At 37.9% G+C, this 24,229-nt stretch overlaps 1 protein-coding gene across 1 annotated transcript in view; it reads right to left on the reverse strand.

Moving 5' to 3' along the window:
* TBCD (tubulin folding cofactor D) overlaps positions 1–24,229 on the reverse strand; it is a 129,650-nt gene that overhangs the window by 64,218 nt on the left and 41,203 nt on the right. Inside the window, exons 15-16 of the mRNA XM_056328217.1 lie at positions 11,531–11,687; positions 1,880–1,937 (exon numbers count right to left, since the gene is read on the reverse strand). Of these exons, the coding sequence (XP_056184192.1) occupies positions 1,880–1,937; positions 11,531–11,687 (215 nt within the window). The remainder of the gene's footprint in view (positions 1–1,879; positions 1,938–11,530; positions 11,688–24,229) is intronic.

The following is a 24,229-nucleotide window of genomic DNA, read 5'->3' on the forward strand; positions in this document are numbered from 1 at the left end:
CTAAAATGAGAAAAAAAGGGTTCAGTACTTCCTTAACTATCCATCAAAACAGCAATTCCAATGTTTGACCAGCTCTAAATCAGAATGTATTAATGGAAGAATTAATTTGACTGAAGATAACTGAATTGCAGACTGTTTTTGATCGCTTGGTTTAAAGTAGAAAAGCAAGAAGAAAACATACTGTAGTTTGCACTCATTTGAAATACAGAAGCACAATCTGCACTAAGCTTGGAGCATTAATAAATGTATCTGGTTTAGCACCATATTTCATGGTCAAACGATCATTTATGTTTAAGCATAGAAACATAATGAAGATTACACAAGACAATTAGATCAAGCTACTAAAGGTAAGGAGTGCATTTGTAGCGGCAATCATGTTAAAAAGAATTCTCTTCTTTATATATATTGCCAGTGAATCTTAGGACAATTCCTATAGAGCAAATAAATATCTTACTTTTCACCATCTATACTCCTTAATGGCTTGTGCAGTTTGCAGGAAAGCAAAGCTACCTTTGTTCTCCTCTACAGATTTTATTTGAATAAGGTGACTTAAATCAACCAAGAATAACAAATTCTGCAGTTTCTAAAATTTAGGAGTTGAAGTCTGGGGAAAAGTAGCATTGCCCATATTCATTAGTTGTACAGTATGCAAAGAACATGTTGTATCAGTACTTGGTGATCCACAGCATTGTAGCTTCCATGCTTTGGTTTTAACCTATTTAGACAAAGCAATTTGTGATACGATTACACAAGCGACTGACTCACTTCCCCAGCAATTACGCTGCAGCTTCATTCAACAGCTTAAACTCTCAAGCAGAGGTGTGGCTAGAAAAAAGTAAGGATGCTATCCAGGTATCCCTGAGAAATCCTCCTTATGTTATAAATCCATTAGCTTTCAAAATTTCAGTCAAAAAATAAGACAGACCTGTTAATTAATTTGCATGTTGCAAAGACTGCCTTTTTTTCTTTTTTTCTTCTTTTTTTTTGCTTGTTAAATGCATTCTCAGTAATAGAGACACCTGGTTCTTTGACAGACATTGTTTGGTCCTGTTTTGAATTAATATAATAATAAGGTGGGCTTTTTATATTTCCATAAGAGAATTTATCTGTTGAAACAGAAAACTTTTTTTTTTTAAGAAAGCAAGTTCAATGTATACAACACACTAACTTAAATTCTCAAAGATGTCCATTCTTTCTTCTTCTCAAGTTCTATAGCCTCTCCTTCATAAACTCCCTCCTTCTAAGAACAATCACTCATTCCTTTCAGTTCTCAATAGCATAAATATTTTCTACCAAAGGGCTCAACAGACTATACTCAGGAGTCAGTCCTGTTAACCAGATAGCAGTATCTGCCTAACAGATTTACCACCACCTTCTAAAAATTCCCAGTCTTACAGAAGAAGTTTTATACAATAACTGAGAAAACGTTTAAAGGAAAAATTATTTTGGAAATTTCCAACTTACCACAATTACAATATAACAGTCGATGAACAAGTAGAAAAGTGTAACTTCACAAAACTCACCAGCTTGGTGGCTTGAAAAAGATACAGTGTTTGTATATTTCGTACGACCCTTTCATCTTTGATACTATAAAATGCTAAATAGCTCTTTCTTAAGATACTTTATCTTAACCATCATGACAACAATACAGCAGATTGTGAACTGTAGCCATAAATCGAAATGTGGATGTATGGATTATAGAATTTAAAATCTAAAGTCACATCATACTTCTAAAGATCTAAAAAACCACCTTTTTGCTCAAAAAACAATATACTGTTTACATAGCACAGTTCTACAGAGCTAAGTCTACAAATTATTAAATTAAATTAAAACAATCATAGAATAACAGAAACATATAAGCTAGAATGTGATAACTTACAGAAGCAGCTCTTCTGCAATTAACATCACGGTCAAATACTGCAGTAATAACCAATGCACTGAGGAAATAAAATATTGAGTATTAGTACCAAAATATGAGAAGAAATGTGTCACACCATTTCAACATTTCGACTTCCAAGCAAAACATGCAACATTTCCTCTACAGAGCTTATTATATATAAATACAAGCCTAAATTAAAATTTGCGTTAAAATAACCGTGTACTTCCTTGTTTCTCTAGTTTGCTGTGGCCTTTCCATAGCATAAAGAGACAATCACCATCCTACTGTATCAAAGCATAAGGAGTATGCAAATACATTGAACTGCATAGAAAGGTTTTTTATGTTTAATGTAGAAGGAGTTTAAAACTCGGATATAACTACCATCTCTAATGTGAGACTCGTACAACACAGTTTTAAATTCAAACTTGGAAATACGGTTTCTCAATAGCCAAATGCACAGCAAGCCTGAGGTAAGGCTTAAGCAAAACTAAAAGTTAAGCCACAGAAACTTGCAGCGATCTCTACAAGAACAATCACATCCTGGAAGTAACAAAAATCAGAAAACAATATGTAAATCCTGCTAAACAGAGGCCTGCACGATAAATTGCAAAGCAGGTTTTTTTAAAAGGTGACATGTAGATACAGAGACATGATTATATGAAACTGCTCCTTTGTGATGAGGTCTGGTAACCCTGCGCAGCTTAATTCTTCTACCTCAAAAGAACTGCCTGTCAGAAATGTGCTGTGCAGCAGAAGAGAGAAAATATATCCCAGCGCAGGAAGTCTACAGCTTTAGAAATCCACCTCCAGCATTCAATTAACTTCAGTGACAAATAAACATCACTTCAGGAGAATCATTTAAGCAGAAAATTATTCCTTTCAAACTCTGCAACTCTTCATTACGTTATTTATTGACTCCAGGCAAACCAGGAAATAAATACTGGCTGAAAAGTAAATCCCAGATAGCTTTGCTTTAGCATAAAGATATTAATTACACTGATAATATCGAGCTTCCCTGAGTAGTGGCTATCAGTTTCCTACAGTGAGAAATAATGTGTTATTAAAATTCGCTGAAATGCACAATCAATGTTGCCTCTGTAATTTCAGTTTATCTCCATTGAGGAAAACAAGAGACAGAAAGCAAGAAGAAATTAAAATAAACCCCAATAAATCGTTCTAAAGACAGTTAATGCTTTCTTAATTGTACCTGCGTCAGCAATTCCTCTCTCTGCCACAAAGACATCAGGTCATTACATGACAAAAGGAAGTCACCCAAACGACAGTGACTGGAAGAGCAAATTTTTAGGAAGCATTCCCTTAGGAAGCAGAAGTGGCAAACTGTTGAAAAAGTACTGGACCAAATACATCACTGTCACACCAAGCTTGCTTATTTTCTTCTCTGGCACAGAGAGAAACTTAATTTTAAGAGGATACTTAAGAAGTATATTGTTTTAATGATACGAATAGCTCCCATAAATTTTTCAGTTATAGAAGAAAACATTCAAAATGAGGTAACTGGGTGAAAACCATCCTGGAAAGCAAAAAGAAGCAAATTTCTTCCCAACTTTTCCAATTACATGGACTATAAGATAAAACATTATTTTGCCAGTTATGCAATATTTCCATATTGATCTCTTCTGAGAAAACAAAAAGAAAAACCCAACAGACAAAACCCCCTCAGTGAGCCCAGAAGCTCAGAACGCAGAGCACCGCCCGCACTGCGCCCGAGGTACCCTGCAGTCACAGCGTACTTCAGAAGAGCCGTGCTGGGGCAGACCAAAATCCTGTCCTGTGTCCAAGAGTGACCTAAAAGGGACACTGAGGGATGAGTGTAAGGACCTACGTATTAAATATTAACATATTGATTTGGAAGATTATGAAGTCTTTTCAAACTGGAGATGTTAGAAAACCATCACTGGCATATAAATACTGCTATCTGAATTTCATATTTAGACTTAAAATGTGGCTGACTAAATATAATGGAAACCAGTTTCAGGTTATTATACACAACAAGAGTTCACCTTATCATCAAATTTTACGTTTCCATTTTTTCTTATTCTTCTGTTACCTGAAGACAAACCTGTGTAAGTTAAACCAGCAGAACAACATACTCTCTATGTGATGCCACCTGAGTTATTCAGCGCTGCAACCGAGTACCATGTTTAGAAAAACAAAACAAAAAACCCAGGAATTTTGTCATTGCCCCCATAGTCCCATTATATTCATAAGTCATGCCACAGCTGCTGGTTTATGTTAATCCTTTTAATAAAGCATTTTAAACTTATCAAACTACACGAATAATTTTTTCAAGTTAATTCCCATTTGAAAACGCAGCACAGTCTGCCGTAACACAGGGATTAGCAAGGAAAGCAACATGCGTAAGATGAAACATGTCTAAGGTGTCTTCACCTGTCTGCTTTGTCGTGGGAGTTTATGTGATACTCCACCAGGATTTCCTAACATAAAGAAACTGTTTATGTCAAACAAAGTGGGATATTTTTTTTAAGCTGGTTGAAGAATCATGTCTTGACTTGCCTAAAACGTACCACACCTGACTAGCAACAGGTAGAGCAAAGAACAGCTTTGCATCTTGCAGTCTCTATGAAACACCTTCTGTAGTTCCTTGAGGTATATTTAGCCTGTTTGCACGACAAGCAGTTAAGTGTACAATAAACACAAATGGACTTTAAAAAGCAAGTTGCAATTCTATCAGTCAACTAATAACTCTCTCTTTCTTCCCTGTCCCTTCCCCTCTCCCCCAAGTACTCACTTAACTGGCGCTAGGGAAAGTTAAAAGGACTCAGAGCATGTTAGCGGCTCCTCACTCCCCCAGCCCAGCACGGATCTCATTACCTTCCCCCGACAAGGCAGAAAGCAGCAGAGAGCAGAGGCCAGACAGGTGAGAGACATCAGAACACAGAAATACCAAGTTACCCAGGTGTACCAGACAATAAATCTGAATTTCCTTTATCACCTGTAGCAGGCACTTCTAGTCTATACTAGTCACAAGCAGCAAGAAGCTCATCGTACTGCTAACCTCGGAGAATTTGCTACCATTAACTCAAGCATACCACCCTGAAGCTGCGGCAAGAAAGAAAGAAACTCTCAAACCTCTTGCCAATTTGGCACAAAACCAAAATTTCCTTCCTGAGCCCAAAAAAGGGAAAAGCCTAACTTGTAACAGGACAGAAAACTCTCCTCCTGACTATACATTAGGGAAGGGAAGGCATAACAATCATCAAAAGCAAAACAGTTTTGAACAATACAGGCAAGTTAAAAAACGGAGGCGAGACCAGAGTCAGACCCGCGTCTGTTGAGACAGCTGCTGCACACAGCCCTTTCCACACCTCTTCAGTCATGCCAGTACCCAACTGGAACAGCTATGCAGTGACCTGGATGATGAAAACAGATCTAGGTGCGATTAGTTTTTCTATTGCTAGGTTAAAAAAAAAAAAAAAAAAAAGCCACTCCCATTCACTTTATAACATGCAGCTGTGCAACGCTCAGCTGCAGCAGCAAGCAAAGGTGCCTCCTCAGCCAGCACTGCTAGGGAAAAAAGCCCTTCAGGACTACAGCCTCAGATTTAATTCCTCGTATTAATCTAGGGAAGCAGGTGGTCTGAAGAAAAGAAGAAATGCAGTGACTATTCCCACTTCTACACTGCGTACTTCCACACTCCCTCCAGCCCAGCTGACACCAAGCTCTTAACACTTTCTGCCAGCCACCCAACAGCCTACAGGGCTCAGTGTGGTACTCTAATCCCAGCGTTCTGGGGTAAAATGATGGAAGTATAAGAACTAAACAAGTAGAAAAGAGTGATCAGAAAAATGCTTAGAACAGGAGTTACAAGTGCTGCTACTAAAAAAAAAAAAAATTAAAAAATATAAGGCATGTGGTGCCCCTGCAGGAGCTAACTTTACACAAGTGCGAGACACAGTCCGCACACAACCCTCCTCTGAAGGCAACGTTCACGTACATACAAGAAGAAAGCTATTCTCAATATTTCATCATGGCACAAGATGTAGCTCAGAGCAATGCTTCAGATTTCCCCAATTCTGCAGGACAATCTTGCCCTGGAGCAAGCTACATCACTCACCCATAGCCACACCTTCCTTCCCCCCCCCCCTTCAAAAACAACACAGCACCGCAGGGAAGGCAAAGCGCCGGCTCTCCCACACTGTACGCGCTATTTGTATTAGTATTCTGCTGAACGGGAGATAGCAATTAGATCTTTCTAAAAAATGATTCATTTATTGATTACCTACACCACTGAATGACAGATAAATGAAACTACATTCTGACTACGCAACAGCTCCAAATAGTTAAGATAGCCAGCAACAATTTAATCACTGTAATTGTATAATAGAATAGCAGTGTGTTTTCCTTTTTATTTTTTTGTTTAGGTTTTAAACAAAACAACTCAGCTTCTTAATGTGCACCTGCCGCTTTACAGACAGTAACTTCCACACCCAAGGGGGCAGGAATCAAATTACCTGTATTTCCAAGTTATTAAATTATGCTTAACTTTCCCCATAGGTAGGCTTAAAAAGAAAGCATGCACGTAGAGACTGGGAGAGAAAAAGGTCTCAGTCTGGCGGTGCTTTTATAAATATATGCTTGAATGGCGACTTCAATACATGCATTTCAAATCGCAGTAAGGTTATCTCCTGCAATAAACGTCAAGTTTCATCTACTTTGCCAAGACTTTTCTTTTTATGGTCCTATAGTTTGAACAGATCAAGCAAGCTTTCAGAAACTAGTTTAACGAGACTTTAAAAAATAAATAAACAAATCTGACTAAGTGTATCTTTTTGAAATATGGATAGGGAAAAAGTACCGGTGTGTAAAAATACGAACAGGTACTATTAGAAATACTCTCAGGTGAATATTTCTAACAAGTGTTCTCTAACTTTTTTCTGGTTGGGTTTTTTTTTTTTTCCTTAAAAGAAGAGTAGTAAGGTCAGAAAGGGCTGATTTATGATCTATACCAATCTAAGCCTGTAACTTCAGTATTCTGACAATTCTATCACTTAATAACAGAACACTCACAAGAAAGCAGAGAAGAAACAGCTATCACTGAATATGGAGACAGATATTTCTTTTAAAACATTGCCATAAATTTTACTTTTAAAAAAAATCGATTTTATCCAGTTTAAGGGGATTTTTCACTAGTCAAAAGTGAATTATTTATGTCTCTTGACTACTGAAAACACAGAAAACAACGTCTTTCCATTACACGATGATACAACTTTGCAAGCAAGAAAAGGAAAAATAAACCTCACCACCAAATTACCCCTCTGCTTTAATTTGTGACTACTGGACCCCAGTCTGAACGGGCTGTGGGGCAGGACCCAGTTTATAGCATAGTACTGTATTTTGGTACCCAAGTGAGTTTCCCAACAAGATGTGCCAAAACGACATCATGTGCCAAAGGCCATGACATGAAGTAGGAAGACACGAAGCAGCTCACTGTTTACCTCAACAACTTCTAGTTACACCCAGGGCGCCTACTCTGCCACAATGACCACCTCGCCTTTCGAGTCTGAGTGTAGCAACCAGCTCCTTACGCTCCCAGTTCAGCATTACCTGTGCTCCTCCGGCCAGGTAAACAGCAGTGCTAAGGACCATGAATGAAGGATTAAACCCTCTGCCAATTCTAGCACCAGGACAAAGCAAACACTCGGTGCATTTTTTTTAAGGAGGTAGTATTTTCCTTTCTGGTAAACAATTCATTATTTTTCTGTAAGAATCTAATACTTTATATTCCTGTATAGGCAGATGTTTTTGCTGTGTAATTCAGCTCACAGTGGATATTATGTACTTTGTTTCAAGATGCTGAGTTCTGCGTTTTTTAAGGGTAGCAACAATTTGCTTGTGGCTAGAAGTATGACTCTTCTTTAAGTAAAACAGTGACACACCTAAGGCTAGATTTAAAAAAAAGCTGTATGTAATTATCGGCTTGCTGACACAATAGGTGAAACTGTGTGTCATACTTTATTTGAATATTCTTTTTCACCATTTCTCTTTGGAGCGGCAATTCTACCTTCAAGAGCTGATTTAGGAAACGTATCGCCAACATAACTACCAAGATTTTTAAGTAAAGCCTTAATATAGCATTAATACTTGCTAAGATATTGTGCAGCTCTGTTAGAAAACTAAGTATATACCAGCCACAACACCTTACAACCGATCACAAGCAATTTTCAGCTTCCCCCTGGCCGTGCTTGTCTCCACCAACTTATTCCAAACGACGTGAAGCTGTTGTCACTGGCATAGCCACAGTGTTCACTGGTATTACTACCACAGGCAGAAGATAACAATTATTTTCACTGGAGATTTTCCTAAAGAGAACATAAGCTATTTGTTTCTAGAACAGTCTGAAGACTGTTCAGACAAAAAGACAGCAGCTTCTTCAGAAACATAACCTCCTTCGTACCTTTCCGCAAGTTCCCACTAACAGCTTTGTGACAGTAAAACAAAATACCACAAACCATGAAAAATCAAAATGGTGAGATTGCATCTAATGTATGGAGAACAACATTGTTTGCACCATGGCAGGGTAAAGGAGTAAAAGAAATATATTGCTCAAAGCATCATGAGCAGAAAAAGAATTCTGACAAACAGATCAGAATTCTGATAAATAGAAGGTTTACAGCCTCACACTTTGGCTTTTCTAAGTTTCACAAGGAACAAACTTGCCAGACCTTAAAAGAAACCTTAAAGTTTTTCAACTAAGTCAGAGTATGGAAGCAGACGATTTACTTTCAATAAGGCTGCTGAACAAATCTACCACAAAAAAAAAAAACCACCAGTTTTGAGCCAGACTTTAGTATTGGTATGGCTCTACTCATCCTGAAGATTTGCCCGATTTGCTCACAGTGAGAATACAGATGTATTCCTGTGAGTTTAAAGACAGCAGTAAATAATTCTGCACAGCTGACAACAGCCTGCTAGAAACATTTGTTAACATTCTGCTCATCGGTGTCACTGTGTCTTCATTGCTGCCATTACCTATGCTGGTTAGATTAAAAATAGCAATACAACCCAAGATGTAATCACATGATTATTTCACTGTGCAAATACGTCTTTATGTACATTTATCTTAAGAATTTCATAGCATATATAAGTTACCACGAACTCAGCTAGGAGGGCATTAAATACGGCCCTTCAAAATAAAACATTTCTTTAATAACTTACTATGGCAATTAGCATTATTTCTAGCATGCTTAACTAAAGCAGGTCTACTCTGAAGCACTGCACTCTCGTTACGAAAGCCATCCAGAAACAGTGGATGGCACCACGTTCCAGCACAGCTTGATGATTCCAGAATCGCCTCCTTTAGCATCTACGCTATTGTAGATGAAACATCATCAAAACAACATGAAACTGCTTTATTAGAGACACAAGGCTAAGATGCCTTAGAATTTTTTGCCTGCTTGCTTTGGAGAAAAGACATGACAGCTTAAAAAAAAAGAAGAAAAACAGTGTTGGGCCTTAAGAAAATTGACAGTAAGTTCTTAGACAGAAAGATTTTATCAAGGTCTTAGAAAACCCCAGGAGCAAGTACCACACAGATAAGAGACACTGCTGTGTGACCCTGCATTAAAGGAGCAGCACTGGAAAGTGAGGATACAAGGACAAAGAACAGCAAAGCCCAGCAAGACCACAGTGCACCAGGATCAAGGAATAAATACGGATATGTAAGGCTTACAGATTGTCCCAGAGAACCTTAAAAAAGGCTTTAAAGAAGAAAGAAAAAGTCAGATATTCTTTGGGAACCTGAGCTACGTAAGTAATCCTGTGTTTCCAAACCAGACTTTTGGGATGAAATTGAAATAGTTCTGTCAGCAATCTGGAAGCAAGGCAGACCCTAGAAATTGAACCAGGACCACATATCACTGTACAGTCCAATTTGTTTTTTCTCTTTAAAAAGATAACACTAAATGACTACTGATCAAAACCTGTCAAATTCAGACAAAGACACCAGAGTTGCTGCTATCAATGGTTGTACTAAGAATCTGCCAAGAAACTGTTAGAAGCTACCTCTTTGTGTTTGCAGTGCAAATCATCCATTAATGACACCTTGCAATGTCAGCCAGTGTGCTGCCAACAAAAAGACTAAATGCTGAAGACAGAATCCCACAAGCAAACAGGAGGAAAAGCATGAGATAAAAGAAAAAAGAAAAAGGCAAAAACAATCTGTATCTACAAACATATGATCAGTATTAAGTGAAAGGCTGCACCAAGTTGTGGTCCACCATTGCAGTGTCATAGATTGTGATTTGAAAATCTTTCCAAAATTTTACTTTTTAAACAGAAACCACAGATTGAGAAAGAAGTGTGTGCATGCGTTTCCATTCAACTGCAAAGCAGAGTTTAGTACGGCAGTCATTCTGGAGTGGCGTACTCTATAAAAACAGAAAGTATAAAGAGAAAAAAAAACTTCTCCCATGTTCTCTCATGGAACAAGACCAGAGGAGGCCATGAAGACAATCAGGGGGCTGGAGCACCTCTCTTATGAAGACACACTGAGAGAGCTGCAGTTGTTCAGCCTGGAGAAGAAAAGGCTCTGGGGAGACCTTATAGACCTTATTATTCATTCAAAATAATCTTTGAATTGGAACACTTCAAAACAAAAATTATAAATTGAATGGAAGCACCACGAGGCTCCAAAATGGCTTTTTAGAGAAGAGCAAAAGTGTAATTTATTCTTTTACACCCAACTTATCCAACTTTAGTTGTAAGCCGGCCAATAAAGACATGCTGTATTCTTTGCACAATACCCATCTGACAAAGTACCAGAACGCCTGGATCAATAGAAACAAGTGTTCACCTGAAAAGGTAAGAAGTAATTTCTTCCATAAATTTTCTCTTCTTCTAGTATTTCCAGCTCTTTATGACTCCATAAAGCAACTCCCCAATTTTAAAGTGGTTTGGTATTTCTACCTCTACTGTGCTAAGGTTCCGTATCTTCTTAAATTTCCTGAATCTGTTCCACTGAGCTAACCACAAAGCCGGTGATCAAGCAGACAACAGGTGACACGCACACATTCAAAGCCTCCACTATTTTCTCTGAATCTTCTTACAGTGAATTTCTTTGGATTTCTCTTTGGTTTTCTTACAACAGATAAACAGAAGGAAATAAACTCATCACACTTGATAAGCAAATATCTAGATGCATTTCAATCTAAAAAGTTAAACATAATACAACAGGAAGAAATTATAGACTTCAACAATCACATGGAAAGACAATGGTATTGTTTATGTCATCATCATCCCACCCATATTCAATTCTTTAAGATATTCAGCATATCTGTTAGCACGAATCAATGAACTTCCTTAAAAATTACAATAGAGAAACAAAAATATCCATTCCTTGGTGACCAATATCCAGAGATCGATGAATTTCATTCATGTTATATGGGACACATCAGCTACTTCTTAAGCATGAAGGTATTTCCCCTAAATGAATGTATCACTTCTGGTCAATATCTAATTTTAAACGTCTAAGAGATAGAGCATTAGAGTCCTAGATTATTAACTTGTAGAAGAGACAGAATTAGACTATTAGATTAACTTCTGTCTCCTTCCTAACTTTGAATAGATTTAAAAATTAACTGTAAATAGCTGTTTCTTATTGCCACAACTTACCTTGAAATCTGGTTAATGAACGGTATCAGCTCAGCAGGGTCGTAAGCACGAGCAAAGGCCCAGCACACGTAGCACGCGGCATCCCTCACGTTGGAGCCCACGCTGCATGCTCCCCTCTTCTCGTCATACGTCAGTGCTTTCAGAATGACAGGGACAACTGTTAAATTGAAAAAACATACAAAAGCAACAATTAGGATCATACAGTGACCCATAAAAAAGGTGTAAGAGAATACAGTTATCATTAGAGACAAGACACAGGGTGGAGTTGTGTATTCTGAAAGAAAAGAAAGCATGGCTCTTAACACATACTAATTTTGAAGCCAATTAGAAAGTGTCGGGTTTTTTAATGCACTATTTTGTTTCTTTGTCAGTAGCAGTTTATTTTTTTATTTTATTCACACAAAATTCAGTGCGGATTAAAGCAAGTGGGTTACATAAGAAGTAACACTGATACCTTTTATTACTCAGTGATACGTGTTTAGAATATTCTGTTTCTCCTTGCCAAGCTAGAAAATCACCCTTGACTGACAGTGTCAGGATGCCTTTAACAACACATATACTCAAAAACACAGAGCTTCATTCTGGGAGAAGAGTGGCATTACCTGTATTCATGAAACAAACCATGATCCAAAACCCAACTGATACGATAGCCGTCTTATCCAAGGCAGCTCTTAGAAATGCACCTATCAAGCATGGTTTCCTGACGTAACCGACAACCAGAGGAACTTTGGTTCGAGTATGTTTTAGCCAACAAAGGCCTAAAAGCCACCGACCTCACTAGAACACACATCTCTGTGCCACGTTTTATGGAGGGAGCTGCAGAGGCAAGGCAGCTGCAGAGAGCCTAAGCCCAGGCTCAGCACTGGAACCACATGGTGCCACTGCAGCAGGACAGCAGCAGAATACAGCTCTTTTTTTTTTTTCTTTTTCTTCTTTTTTCCTTTTCTTTCATACCACATTGAGGGAAACCGAGAAAACAGTAGTAAAACAGAAGTAAAGAAAAATTAAGATCCCAGAATCTTATCACTAAGGCCTTATAATGGAGGTACTGATCATAAGCAAGTTACAAAAATAAGCTTGGGAAACAAGTAGATAAAGAATTTCACTTCCATGCTTGTATCCCCATCAAAACTGCAGATGTGAATGTTTTCCTACAGATAAGACAGCTTCCAGAAACTTGAAGAACTCCCTTACACAGTTCTAGGAATATACTGCCACAGTTTAAGAAATACTGTATGTATGCAAGGCTCCCCGGAGGGCTTTCTTTTGGTATCTGCAAATCCAAATAGCTAATTTGAATACATCTATCTCTCAATGGCATGACTTTAATAAATGAATAACATCTGTAGAAACAACAGCCTCTAGAAAAATAAGAAATAATTTATCAAATTTCTTTCTTGTACCAAATTTATCAAATGCATCTTTTTTCCTTAGAAAATACTTGTCAAAAGGTGATCCCATGGAACAAGAAATGGGATCACTGAACTGTACTTCATCAACAAACTGTGTCTGGATATACTTGAGTGGATATAATCACAAAATAATTAAACTTCAATGTACAGTTCATCGCTGTAAGCCTGCTACTTTAAACAAAAATATATGCATCACAACTGGAGAAGGTAATTCATTTTAACCTACTTGGGAACTACATGGGAAAAGCAGCAATTCCTATTCAGGAACAAAGAAACAGCAAAGATGGATGGGTATCCTGGCACTTCCCAGTTCCAAAAGAAACTGCAATAAAAATCGTTAAAAATGTTGACTAGCTTGTTTTGAAAAATGCTGCATCAACTGATGAAAAAAAAAAAAAAAAATTGGAATTTGCCGGTTCTACAGGAACACCAAAACAGATGCCAAAGGCAATTTTGCAAAGCTGCTACAAATTTCCTTCAGCACAGGGTGATTACCCCGGCTGCTTTAGGCAGCTGTGAGCACACTCCCATCTCTGTGCACTGCGGGGGATGTGGAAGAACCCAGAAGCAGCTCCTCACATTTGTATCATCCGCATGAAAGAAAAAAACCCATCTTTTTTCAATTCAGGGCATTAATGTCCCAAATGGTAGGGATAATACCAAATGGCACCTGGCTTATGAGGGTCATTCCAAAACAGGTGATGCTGCCAGGGGTCTGTAACCCCTGACACTGAGAAAATGCCAGGACCAGCACCAGTACTCCAAGCAGCTCAAGCTTCCTTTGGACTCACACCTCTTTGATGTCCTGCTCCTGTGTCTGGGAGTGAAAGCATTGCTGCTGCAACAGGAACAGCAGCCGTGCAAAGTCTGGAGAGCAGAGCGGGATAATGAAAAGGAAGGATACACAAGTGGACATTTACAAGGTGGGACAAACAGGGAAAACAAGGTGATGTTTGCAGCAGTGAGGGCTAAGTAAATATAAATACAACGATGATGATGACAACAACAACAAGGGAAAAGCTGATCCAGTGGTCATCTGTTAAAAGTTTTTGTGATACCACTGGTCAAATATTTATTGGTGAACTGTGGACCATGGGAAATCCTACATAACAACTGCTCCTTACCAATGTTTGTGTGTTTGAAAAAGTGGGTCCAGAATTACATTCCCTGTTAGTATTTAAGTCATAAAAATCCAGGAGAAACGTTACCAAAAATTCCCGATTTCACCTCACTCTTTACCCCAGAGCTCTTCAAACACAGTGCAGGGGTTTTTCTGCTCTGGCTTCCTGCAGTGTCAGCAGAGCCTGGCTGCAAGGAGTCATGAAGGAGCAGTACCAGCAAAACCATCTGTAGTGTTCAGTCCACTGTAACTGAAATATCTTAGAAAAGGCCTTCCTGATCCACAGCTGGACAGACTCTGCGTTCACGTTATTTCATGTACACATTTTGTCTCCAGTCTAAACACAAAATGCTGTGTTAAATTTTATTTAACATTTTTCTCTGATTTAAACTGGTCACGTTCATGCTCTTCTAAAGCGTCTGATATACAAAGCAGCAATGAAGTTCAAAAGCTTTGTAGTCAGCTCCTGCATTTTGTATCTGTTATGCAATTGCAATTCACCATTATAATCATCTCCCAGATATTCAGTATGGTCACAACGTTGTACTGTGTTGTTCTGTATTGTTTCAATTTTTCATATTTAAAACCATGTCCAATTCATACCTAAAATCAATTTATAAAAAGAACAAAACCAAACCCAAAATAAATACAATAAGCTTTAGAAAACAATGCCAAACTTCCAGAAGAAGCTTATTTTAGTTTTTAAGAGCGGAGACAAATTATTTTTTAAATTACGCACATGCCTTTTTTATTTAAAAGTAGGAGGCTGGGAGATACAACAAGACTTGAAATGTTACTTAACTTTAACAGTTACCATTTCTTTCATAGATCTACATTTGAAGTCTGCCATTAAAAACAGAGGATAAATAGTGTCCACTCTCAAGCTAATTATTAAAACAATATCCACCTGTTTAGGTCTGTGAACGCTCAAGAAAATACAATCACCTTTACCTGTAGCCTAGAGGTATTAATAAGCACCTGTTACACCCCACCCTGCCTTACCTAACAACATAACTGCAGGTTGCAACACAGCTCTTTGCTCAAGCCTTGTGAAAATACAGAAACGACTTCTGGCTTCAAAGCATTACAAACAGCAGAATTTTTTTTCTCATACTGGAGACAGGTTGCACAGATATTTTGCTTTTTAAAGTCCGATGCTTAGCAACTTTCAGATGCAGGTGACAGACAGTAAACAACTAGGTAAGAAGACTTATGGAAGACATTGTATACTGTAAGGTCACACGTATGTAAATAAAAATGCCTCGTACCATTCCTTTTTAAAAGTGCCTTCAAAAACAATACTTTGCACGAACCTAGACTGTAACACATGCCATTGGGAGCCCTATGTCACTTTAATGTCAGATGTATTTATTTATTTATTTATTGCCATGTTTACCATATAAAACATACAAATACAGCAATTAAACAAACGAACAAACAACAAAACCCCATTCCTTAGCCTCAGGTCTTGTCTCCACAAGAAAATTGCAAAATTTCACGTCAACCCTATTTCATTTAAAACAAATTTTCACTGGATCTCAAGTTCATTACGAATTGCCTAAATTAATTTTAAACTAAAATATGCCACTCTTAAAACAGATTAAACTAATCTTGCCTCTTCGATAAGCATTACACTTTTATATGGACTGTTTATGCAGGGAAGCCTTCTCAATTCCTAAGTAATAATATTGCAAAACATTCTATTTTAGAATTACAAAATGTAAGAAAAAATACTACAAAAAAATGGATATCTGCTATTACTGAAGGAAATGTTATACACAATGTCACTGTAAGAGCAACTACAAACACTGCAATTAATGAATTGTGAAGCTTAAACACAGTTATAAGTACCAATACAAAGAATAGTAATTTTATTCTTCAGATTTTTCTTCAACGAAACTCATCACAGAAGTGTCCTTCCGTAGGTTCATCTTTTTTGCAAGCCTCAGGCATTAAAAAAAAAAGTGTAAACTGCCATATCTGCAGCATGTCAGCTTCCTGTGTTTTAAACAGCATACCCATCACTATCATTCATATGCTAAAAAAAGAACTCCGGGCTTCTCAGTGTAAAGAATGTCAGATTTCAGACCACATTCTCTGACATGGCGCACTAACCTCTTTTAGAAAAAGAGGCAGGTCCTAATCGTAACTTCATTAGGGCTGTTATATTTAATATATCAACACAGATGCAAACATAGATAATTTCAGGTTAGGCCTATTATCAGAAGTAAGTATTTGTTTAAAGTTCTGCCAAACATTTATGATTTGTTCTCATTTTCTATACAAGCTGTCTACTTTAGAATTTACTCCTAAAGGACTATTTCCTCCAGAGGATAAATTCTCCAGCGAGGATAAGAAAATGCATGTGGCCGCTGTGTCTGTCAAAAAATTCTCAATGTTTCTGTGAAATGCTCTGACATTGCATCCTGTGGGGCAAGTGCCTAAAACCTGCCAGCCGGCAGCCTCGCCTCTCGCCGCCCTGCAGCCGGGTCTGACCTCGGTAGGAGTTTGCCAGGGAAGGGACAGTACCACAGGTCATGCACGCTCAGGAGGTACGGGAGAATGGGACAGGTGAAGTCTCTTAGGTTGCCATAACTTTCTCACAATTCTTAACACTGACCCACGTATGTAAGGCTATATATATGCTTATCCACAAACCAAATAAGCATTTTCTAACCCATGACTATGAAGGGCTGTGTCTGTCTGGTTGCAATCTCAGCTCAGTCTCTCACTACGTAATGAATTAAGAAAGTCTTTAATTATATGATCACGTGGTAGCTTTTTCCATGGACCTATCTCAGTCAGACACAGGAAAGACCTGCTCTGGCGATGAATCACAGCTGGGCAGCGAAGGAGATTGCTGTCTGCCTCGCTGCTGAGGGAGGAGAGTATGTAATGCAAAGGGTGGCTTTCAGGCAGAGAGAAGGGATTGTGGGTTAAGCTGGATGCTGCCCTAAAGAACTACATTCTAACTGCAGCTCCGCGAGAGACTTACTGTTTGATACCAGTCGCATTACTTAAATCCAGTATTTACAAGAAATACACACCGGCTCTCATTTCCCAGGTACCTGCTTCAATAAACTAACGGCAGGTTTGCAGAAGTGCAACAATACCGAAATCAGTGTGAGCTTTGGAGCGTAGCAGGGGGCCAACGAGGAAGCAGACAGACTAGCCAAAATCCAGATCTATCTCAGTATCATTATGTAATTCAGCCGTAAAAACTCAAAATCTTTAAGCACCCCTACCTGGCTACACCGAAAGACCTGCCGCTGACCTCACACAGCATTGATCTACCTTCTCCGAAACACACAGCGCTGAGTATTTTGGGGATTCATCTACCCACTCACGCCCAAGGCCATACTAGAGACCTTCATACAGGTTTACGGCTAACAGAGCTCTTCCTTTAACTTCAACAGGAGCAAACTGCAGTTTAAGGACATGAAGGAACAGGCTTATGAGGGAATCCTACTAAGCAAACGAATCACTCTGAAGGAGTATAAAAATTCTGTAAACTTGTAACAGTGCAAGTCAGAAAAGAAAAATCACCGAAGAAACCCCAACCTTTAGGCTAAAGTTGTGCAATACTGATATAAACCCTACAGTGAAAAAGCTAGAAGCAATTCATTGTCATTTATTCCCTGCTTAGCATTTATACCGTTTCCCAGTTGCACTGGAGGAGGGACATTTCCTGCTACAGCTTCAGCTATGGCATTTATTCTTGCTCATACCTGTTGGCTAGTGAAAAAAAAATCTGCACTATTTTTAATGCTTCCTTGCTAATTTGAAAACTATTGCGGTGACATATGCATTATAACTTTTTAAAACACTATTTTCAAGACCGACCATCATTTTTAAAGTTCACCTGGGGGTTAGAGAAAAGGAATTCCTCTGTAACCAGCCTTTCAGGTTTGGGTGTTCTCTATTTTCTAAGAGTCCACCAAAGACAGGTAGATCTTTTTTTCATTTCTTCCTGTATCTATGATGAAAAGTACCTGGAATCTCGCCAAAAGCCTCACAATTAACTACCGCTACCGAATAGACTAACGCATTTCAGAAGCCTGGCTTCCTGATGCGTCCTCCTCCAAAACCCCTGGCAGCTGCAAATCAGTATAAACAACTTATTCTAGAATATGAAAACACAGTAAGCAATCCTTAAAAACAGAGTATATATAAACAACTTCAAGAGGTTAAATAATAGATTTCTACAAGACTATTTAAATATAAAGTTAAATATCTTTCTACAACATACTTGAAAGCATTATCGTTTTTACTTTTTGTTAGGTTTTCTTTTTCTTTTAATAAACAGCACAGTGAAATTGGACGAGCAAAAATGCTCCTTTTTTCACTGTGCGTAGAACTTTTCAGACTTTGTGTTAAGGCTATCAAGCTATATATAAATATCAGTAAGCACCATTCTCTGTACTCTCAGATAAAATACACAGGAATCCAACCTCTTATCAGTACTAGCAAATATGCAAGCATTCTCTGTACCAGGAACACAGACAATCCCGTACTACCACACAGCACAGATCGACTCTAACAAAATTAATAAGATATTTGCAACAGAAGCCAAGGGAATTTTAAAATTGCAGACACAGAAGTCATGCATACACAGACATTCCTACAAAGCTGCAGCATCTGCTATTGAGATTGGCTACATCTACTTGAAACCTGACAGCAGGAAAGACTTAATTTCATACAAACTTTTCACAAAAAATATACTTGACAATAGGACATTTTTAAAACAGAGAAAAAATGTCAACTGAAAGAACCAGTGTCTTGTATTTAAACAATATGCTTACCATTCAGAAATAATACACAAAATACTTCCCTAAGTCAGGGTCTTTTTGAATACTGGTAGCATTGTGTTTGACCTCTTTGAAAAAGTAAAAAACATATGATTTTGTCATTGAATCCCAAGGCATCATAACCTGCAAGGTCCCCTCTCAAATCTATCTCAGCCCCCTCACTAACAGCACTTAACTAGGGATTTCAATGTTCCATACTTTCTTCTTGCACTTTTTTGTTTCTCCTTTTATTCTGAAAGCAATTTATAAACAGAACCAATAAAGCCTGATTCTTCACGAGTTTTGGTGGGTTTTTTTCCACTCCATTTCAACCCTTCCATTTATTCTGAGATTAAAAAAAATAAAATTCAAGATTTGGATCACTTGCATTGACCCACCAGTATCAGACTTCCAAATGAGCTGTTATCTGTGTATCTCATCGGCATTATCGTCTTCTGTTTAAACGTTGTTTTCATTGTTGCCACAGTTAAAAAAGGAGAGAGGGATTGTTGGATTGTTTCAGTCTATTCACTGTGAATGGTTAGGGTATATAAGACAGTAGGCAGATCGAAAATGACATCTTTCTGGCTGGAATCCTCCCAAAATAAGCACCAATTCATTGCAAACATAACCACACAGTTCTTCCAGTCTTTTCTCTGGCTTTCTTTTCTTAGTCGGCAGAGATGCAAATGTTTCCAACCTTACTTTAAACATATCTGGGTTTATAGTAAAAATAGGATCACATAATGCGCAAACACACACACACACAAAAAGAGAGAAAAGCAAGTTATCTTTGACTGTGAAACACTACTACTTGTACCACTAATTTCATTTAAGAGACTTTCTCTGGCTTTAAGTAGAGAAAGTTTAGGGTCCTACCCATCTAGCAGACACAGCTGCAACTATTCAGTGGCCAGCGAGCTGCTGAGAGACTTCAACAGCTGAACACTTTCAATCTCACCACCGACATATTAAGAACACCTAGGAAGTTTCATGTTCCTATATATGACACACTTTATTAGCTAGAAAGTTTATACTATGCTGTCATCAAGAGAAATTTTAATAATGTCCTTTCACAAGCAAACCAGAAATTCAAGTAAACTAGGATTCTCTTGTTTGTGCAGTATTTATCCCCACCCAAATAAATAAAAAACCCTATATATAATCCTGAAGCCTACCAAACCACAAACAGAGCGCAAAACAAAAGATGTGAAATCATACTGAAACCACACCAAAATATAAGTTTTTGGCCCTAACATATGCTGTACAGTAAGAAATGTTTCGTTTAGGAGTGCTGTAATTTCAGATGTAGAAATTCACAGAAATACATCATCAGATCATAAGATTTGATTCTTATTTACTTCTGGCCATTTTGTGGAGGGAAAGATGTTTTACCAACATGCAAATTTAGTTGTATGATCCATTCTAAAAACAACTGAAATTTTACAGCTAAATGGTAACATGAAACTTCAAATTCAAAAACATAACAGACAAACTACAATTCAAGACCCGCAGCATTAGTATTTTTTCAATGGAATAAAATAAAACATCAGCTATCACTTGCTAGTTTATACTCTACATTTTTAAAATGTATTATATAGTAGAAAATATATAGTAATGATATAAAATCTTTATAAAATTTGGCACGTTTCAAAGAATTACTCAAAGCTAAAAATATTTTGCGCCTAGGAGTATTCATTAGATGCCTCACTGCTCGCTTTGTGAGAGCGGCACCGCAGCCGCACAACGCCAGTTACGCCTCAAAGAAAAATGTGCGGGACTGACTTCACGTGTACTAGAACTGCACATGGTACAAGTCAGGTCCTACTACCAGATCCTATGAGAAAAACTTCATCCAAGTGAGAGAACTGTCTCAATCTCTGGCATAAGTCTTGCATTCAAAGCAGAAAAGAAAAACATTCTGCATGAAAATCACTTTTAAAATAATAGATTTTAAAAAGGAAATATAATCAGAGCATCAAGTAGAAACAGAAGAAAGGTACATTTTACAACTCTGTTAGAATGACTAGCAGTGAAAATAATTATTATTAAAAATCTCTTCTTATAAACAGTTCATGGTCTTGCCTACAGTCTCAGTTTCTGATGTTACCTACTTCCCCCAAGACGTTTCACTGGCCAAGGGTTAGGATGGGAACCAGAAGGAAGATCATCCTCATTCCAGGCCAAACACTAACAGTGCAGGCCACAATAAATATCTAAAAATATGATCTGCAGTTGCTATTAACTACTAAGCTTTTATTCTTTTCCCATACAAATAATTTGCTCTAGTAATCATGAACAAGTGGCTGACAAACATCAGCAAGGTAATCTGCCCAGACATATCTCCAAAGTCAGGGACTGGAATCGTTATGAAAAACAAAGGCACATTTCAAAGGTGTTATTCCAAAAGCATTAAGACTAATAACTATTCATATGGGATAGAAGAAAATAATTATGAGAATACTGTACAAGAATCATGTAAGGTTTTGGGGCACAGCATGAGTTACAGCAATTATATTGAAATACATTTGCCCCCTTCTGGGAATGGTATAGAACAACCTAGTCCAAACATGCTAATACAGATAGCAAAACCTGTCAATAACTTCAATTCAAATGATCAAAGAAAGACAAAAGGACTTGCTTGAACATTTAGCTCAAAGCCACACATCTAGATACATAACTAAGATGGCAAAGATAAAAGTGATTATTGTCTGTCACGCAGCTCTTGAGATGTTCCCTTTCTACGGCAAGCGAAGCTTCACCAGCTCCACGTCTATCAGTGATCAGCTACATGAGATTATTCACATTTACCTACAACCATTCTTTTTCTTGGAATAAGTAACTAGTTCACACATTAAGGCACCTCTAAAGATACGGAAACATTACTGATGACTGACAACCAGTGGACGCCCCCTAAAAGCTGGCATCAGAGTCCTGACTGATAGGAGGTGAAGTCAAAACAGAACTACCCAGCCACCAAGGCCATTCTTTGTGTTGGAGCAGACAGTTAGGAGTTGTCTGATTAATGGAGGTGTTGGTAACTGACCAGAGCAACACTTGGCACCCTTTCATACACCTGGGGAATGGAATTTTGAACTGCAAGAGGAAAATAAAAATTAGGTAAGAAGTGTATCAAGAATAGGTTATGTTCATCCCGTCTGTATATACGGTTTCTGCTAGTGACAGTTTGTTTTCTGTTCAGTGCTAAAGCTGAGCCAAAAACTTCATATAAAAACACAAAGAAGGAAGTTTGTAACATTTATAGAACAGCAGTTTTATGCTATGGTAAGTAAACCTATGAAATTCAACTCCAGCTAAACAACACTTATCTGATACTGAATGTTAAATAGAACTTGGAACAAAGCAGCATATTCTACACCAAAGAAGATATAAAACTAATGCTTCAGCTCTCCAGAGATACGAAAACCATCCCGTTTTAAAGAAAGCAACCTGGGATAAAAGTATCAATAAATCCAAATTTTACTACGTCAGTTCTGGTGCTCTTAATTAATTCTGACTTGTGCTCAGGTAAACGGAAAAGGGTGCTACCAACAGGTGACTGGGTTCAGTGTATCTAACACTCAGAATGCAAGTATCATGAGTTAACAAAAATGAGTGATGAAACACCACTGCAATAAAGACTTATTACTTCCAGAAGTATACACAAACAGAAGCTCTCATGTTCCTTTTCTGGGGTCCGCCAATCAATCTTCTCTCCCAGATTTGAATTTTTAATACCATCCAAGCACCAAGAAAGGAGCATTTACATTAGCTGTTCTTTTTTTTCCAGTTCTACTTTGTTCACAGCTGATTTCAGGTGACCTGACTAGTATTAGCAAATTCCAGGAAGTAGGTAAGATTTAAAACATTACTTCCCTCGGGTCGAGGCACCAACTGGACATCATGTGTCCCCTTCCACATACCAGACCAGGGAGAAGGGGGTAGGAAATAAAATTAAAGTTCAAATATTGACTGCCTCTTACTCCAGCTCAGTCACCTATATTAAAGGAACTTCCTCTAGATGATAGAAATTGGAATTTTCTTTCAAAACAAAAAAACTGATCTGACTATTCAAGGAAACTTACCTTCACACCACCACATGCAAAAAAAGAAACCTGATGGTACCTTCCTTCAGACAACATAAAATGACCCACATTTGCAGAAGAAAAATGAGGACAGTTACGTAGATTGATATGGCACGCAAACTTACTGACCTAAAAGAAAGGCTATTCGCTACCGAGTGAGAACTGCTGAGAAACATCTTCTGTTGAAAAAGCAAAGGACTTTACTCCTTAGATCTTTTCAGAGATGCTTCTGAATGCAGACATTACAAGATCTTTTTCTGAAGGCATTATTTTCTGATATACTACTTTTCTTCAAAACAACTAAATGGAAGAATGATGAACTACAAACACTCTTGTTACTCCATCTAAAGCCAAAGGATTTACAAACAACTGGACAGTAATATGACATCTTTTTACACTGCTAAACTGCATTGTAGGAACATAGTAATAAAAAAATAATTAAAAAAAACCCAAGAGCCACCTTTCTACCTTAAATTTAGTGATTGATTATATTCAGGAAAACAATTTCCAGAAAACTACATTGGCATAGCAAGGGGAAGGATGGTGATCTGTGCACCTAGATAGGAAAGCAGATGTCCGTAAGTCATTCCATCAAGATAAAGGCCACACCTTTAGAATTATTTTTAAGACATTGCTTTAGAGACTGATTTTGAAACCACTTTTACCCACTGCCTGAACAGGTTTTGTAGTGACAATTTCCTTAACAACTTTCATTCAAAAGACCATACTTTTGCCAAGTATAAAATTCATCATACTTCTGTATTTAAAAGTTTCAATAAACTGCAACTGCCTTATCTATAGAACAGTGGGTGAAACACGAGGGTTATCATGTTCACCCAGGCAAGTTGAACAGTTTTGAACAAAAATTTTAATGTCTCAATAACATTAGAATTAGCAGCCAACCCCCCCCCCCCCCCCTTTATTTTAACATTCAGTAACAGGAATGTTTTTTAGAGTGCGCTAGAACTATCAAAAGCTTTTCCTTTCAACAACCAGTATGCACGAGTAATTATTTCACTAAACAACTCAGCAATGTCACTAGATGACTGGCAAATACACTAATAAATCTGTCGTTTATAAACCCTAACTAAAAACAAGTACTAGTACTAATCTGTGGATGATCAGTTGACTTTCTCCTTTTGCCATTCAATTTCACAGCTCCTGAACAAACACACAGACGCGCTAATCAATTTCTTCCTGAGGTGACTCTCTTCCACTTACAGGATCTGTACATTTGACTGCTGATTATAGGCAAGCTTTGGCAGGTTCCTGTGGCAAGCAAGCTTGCAGTTAGT

Source organism: Falco biarmicus, chromosome 1, assembly GCF_023638135.1.
Source record: "Falco biarmicus isolate bFalBia1 chromosome 1, bFalBia1.pri, whole genome shotgun sequence".
Classification (NCBI taxonomy): Eukaryota; Metazoa; Chordata; class Aves; order Falconiformes; family Falconidae; genus Falco; species Falco biarmicus.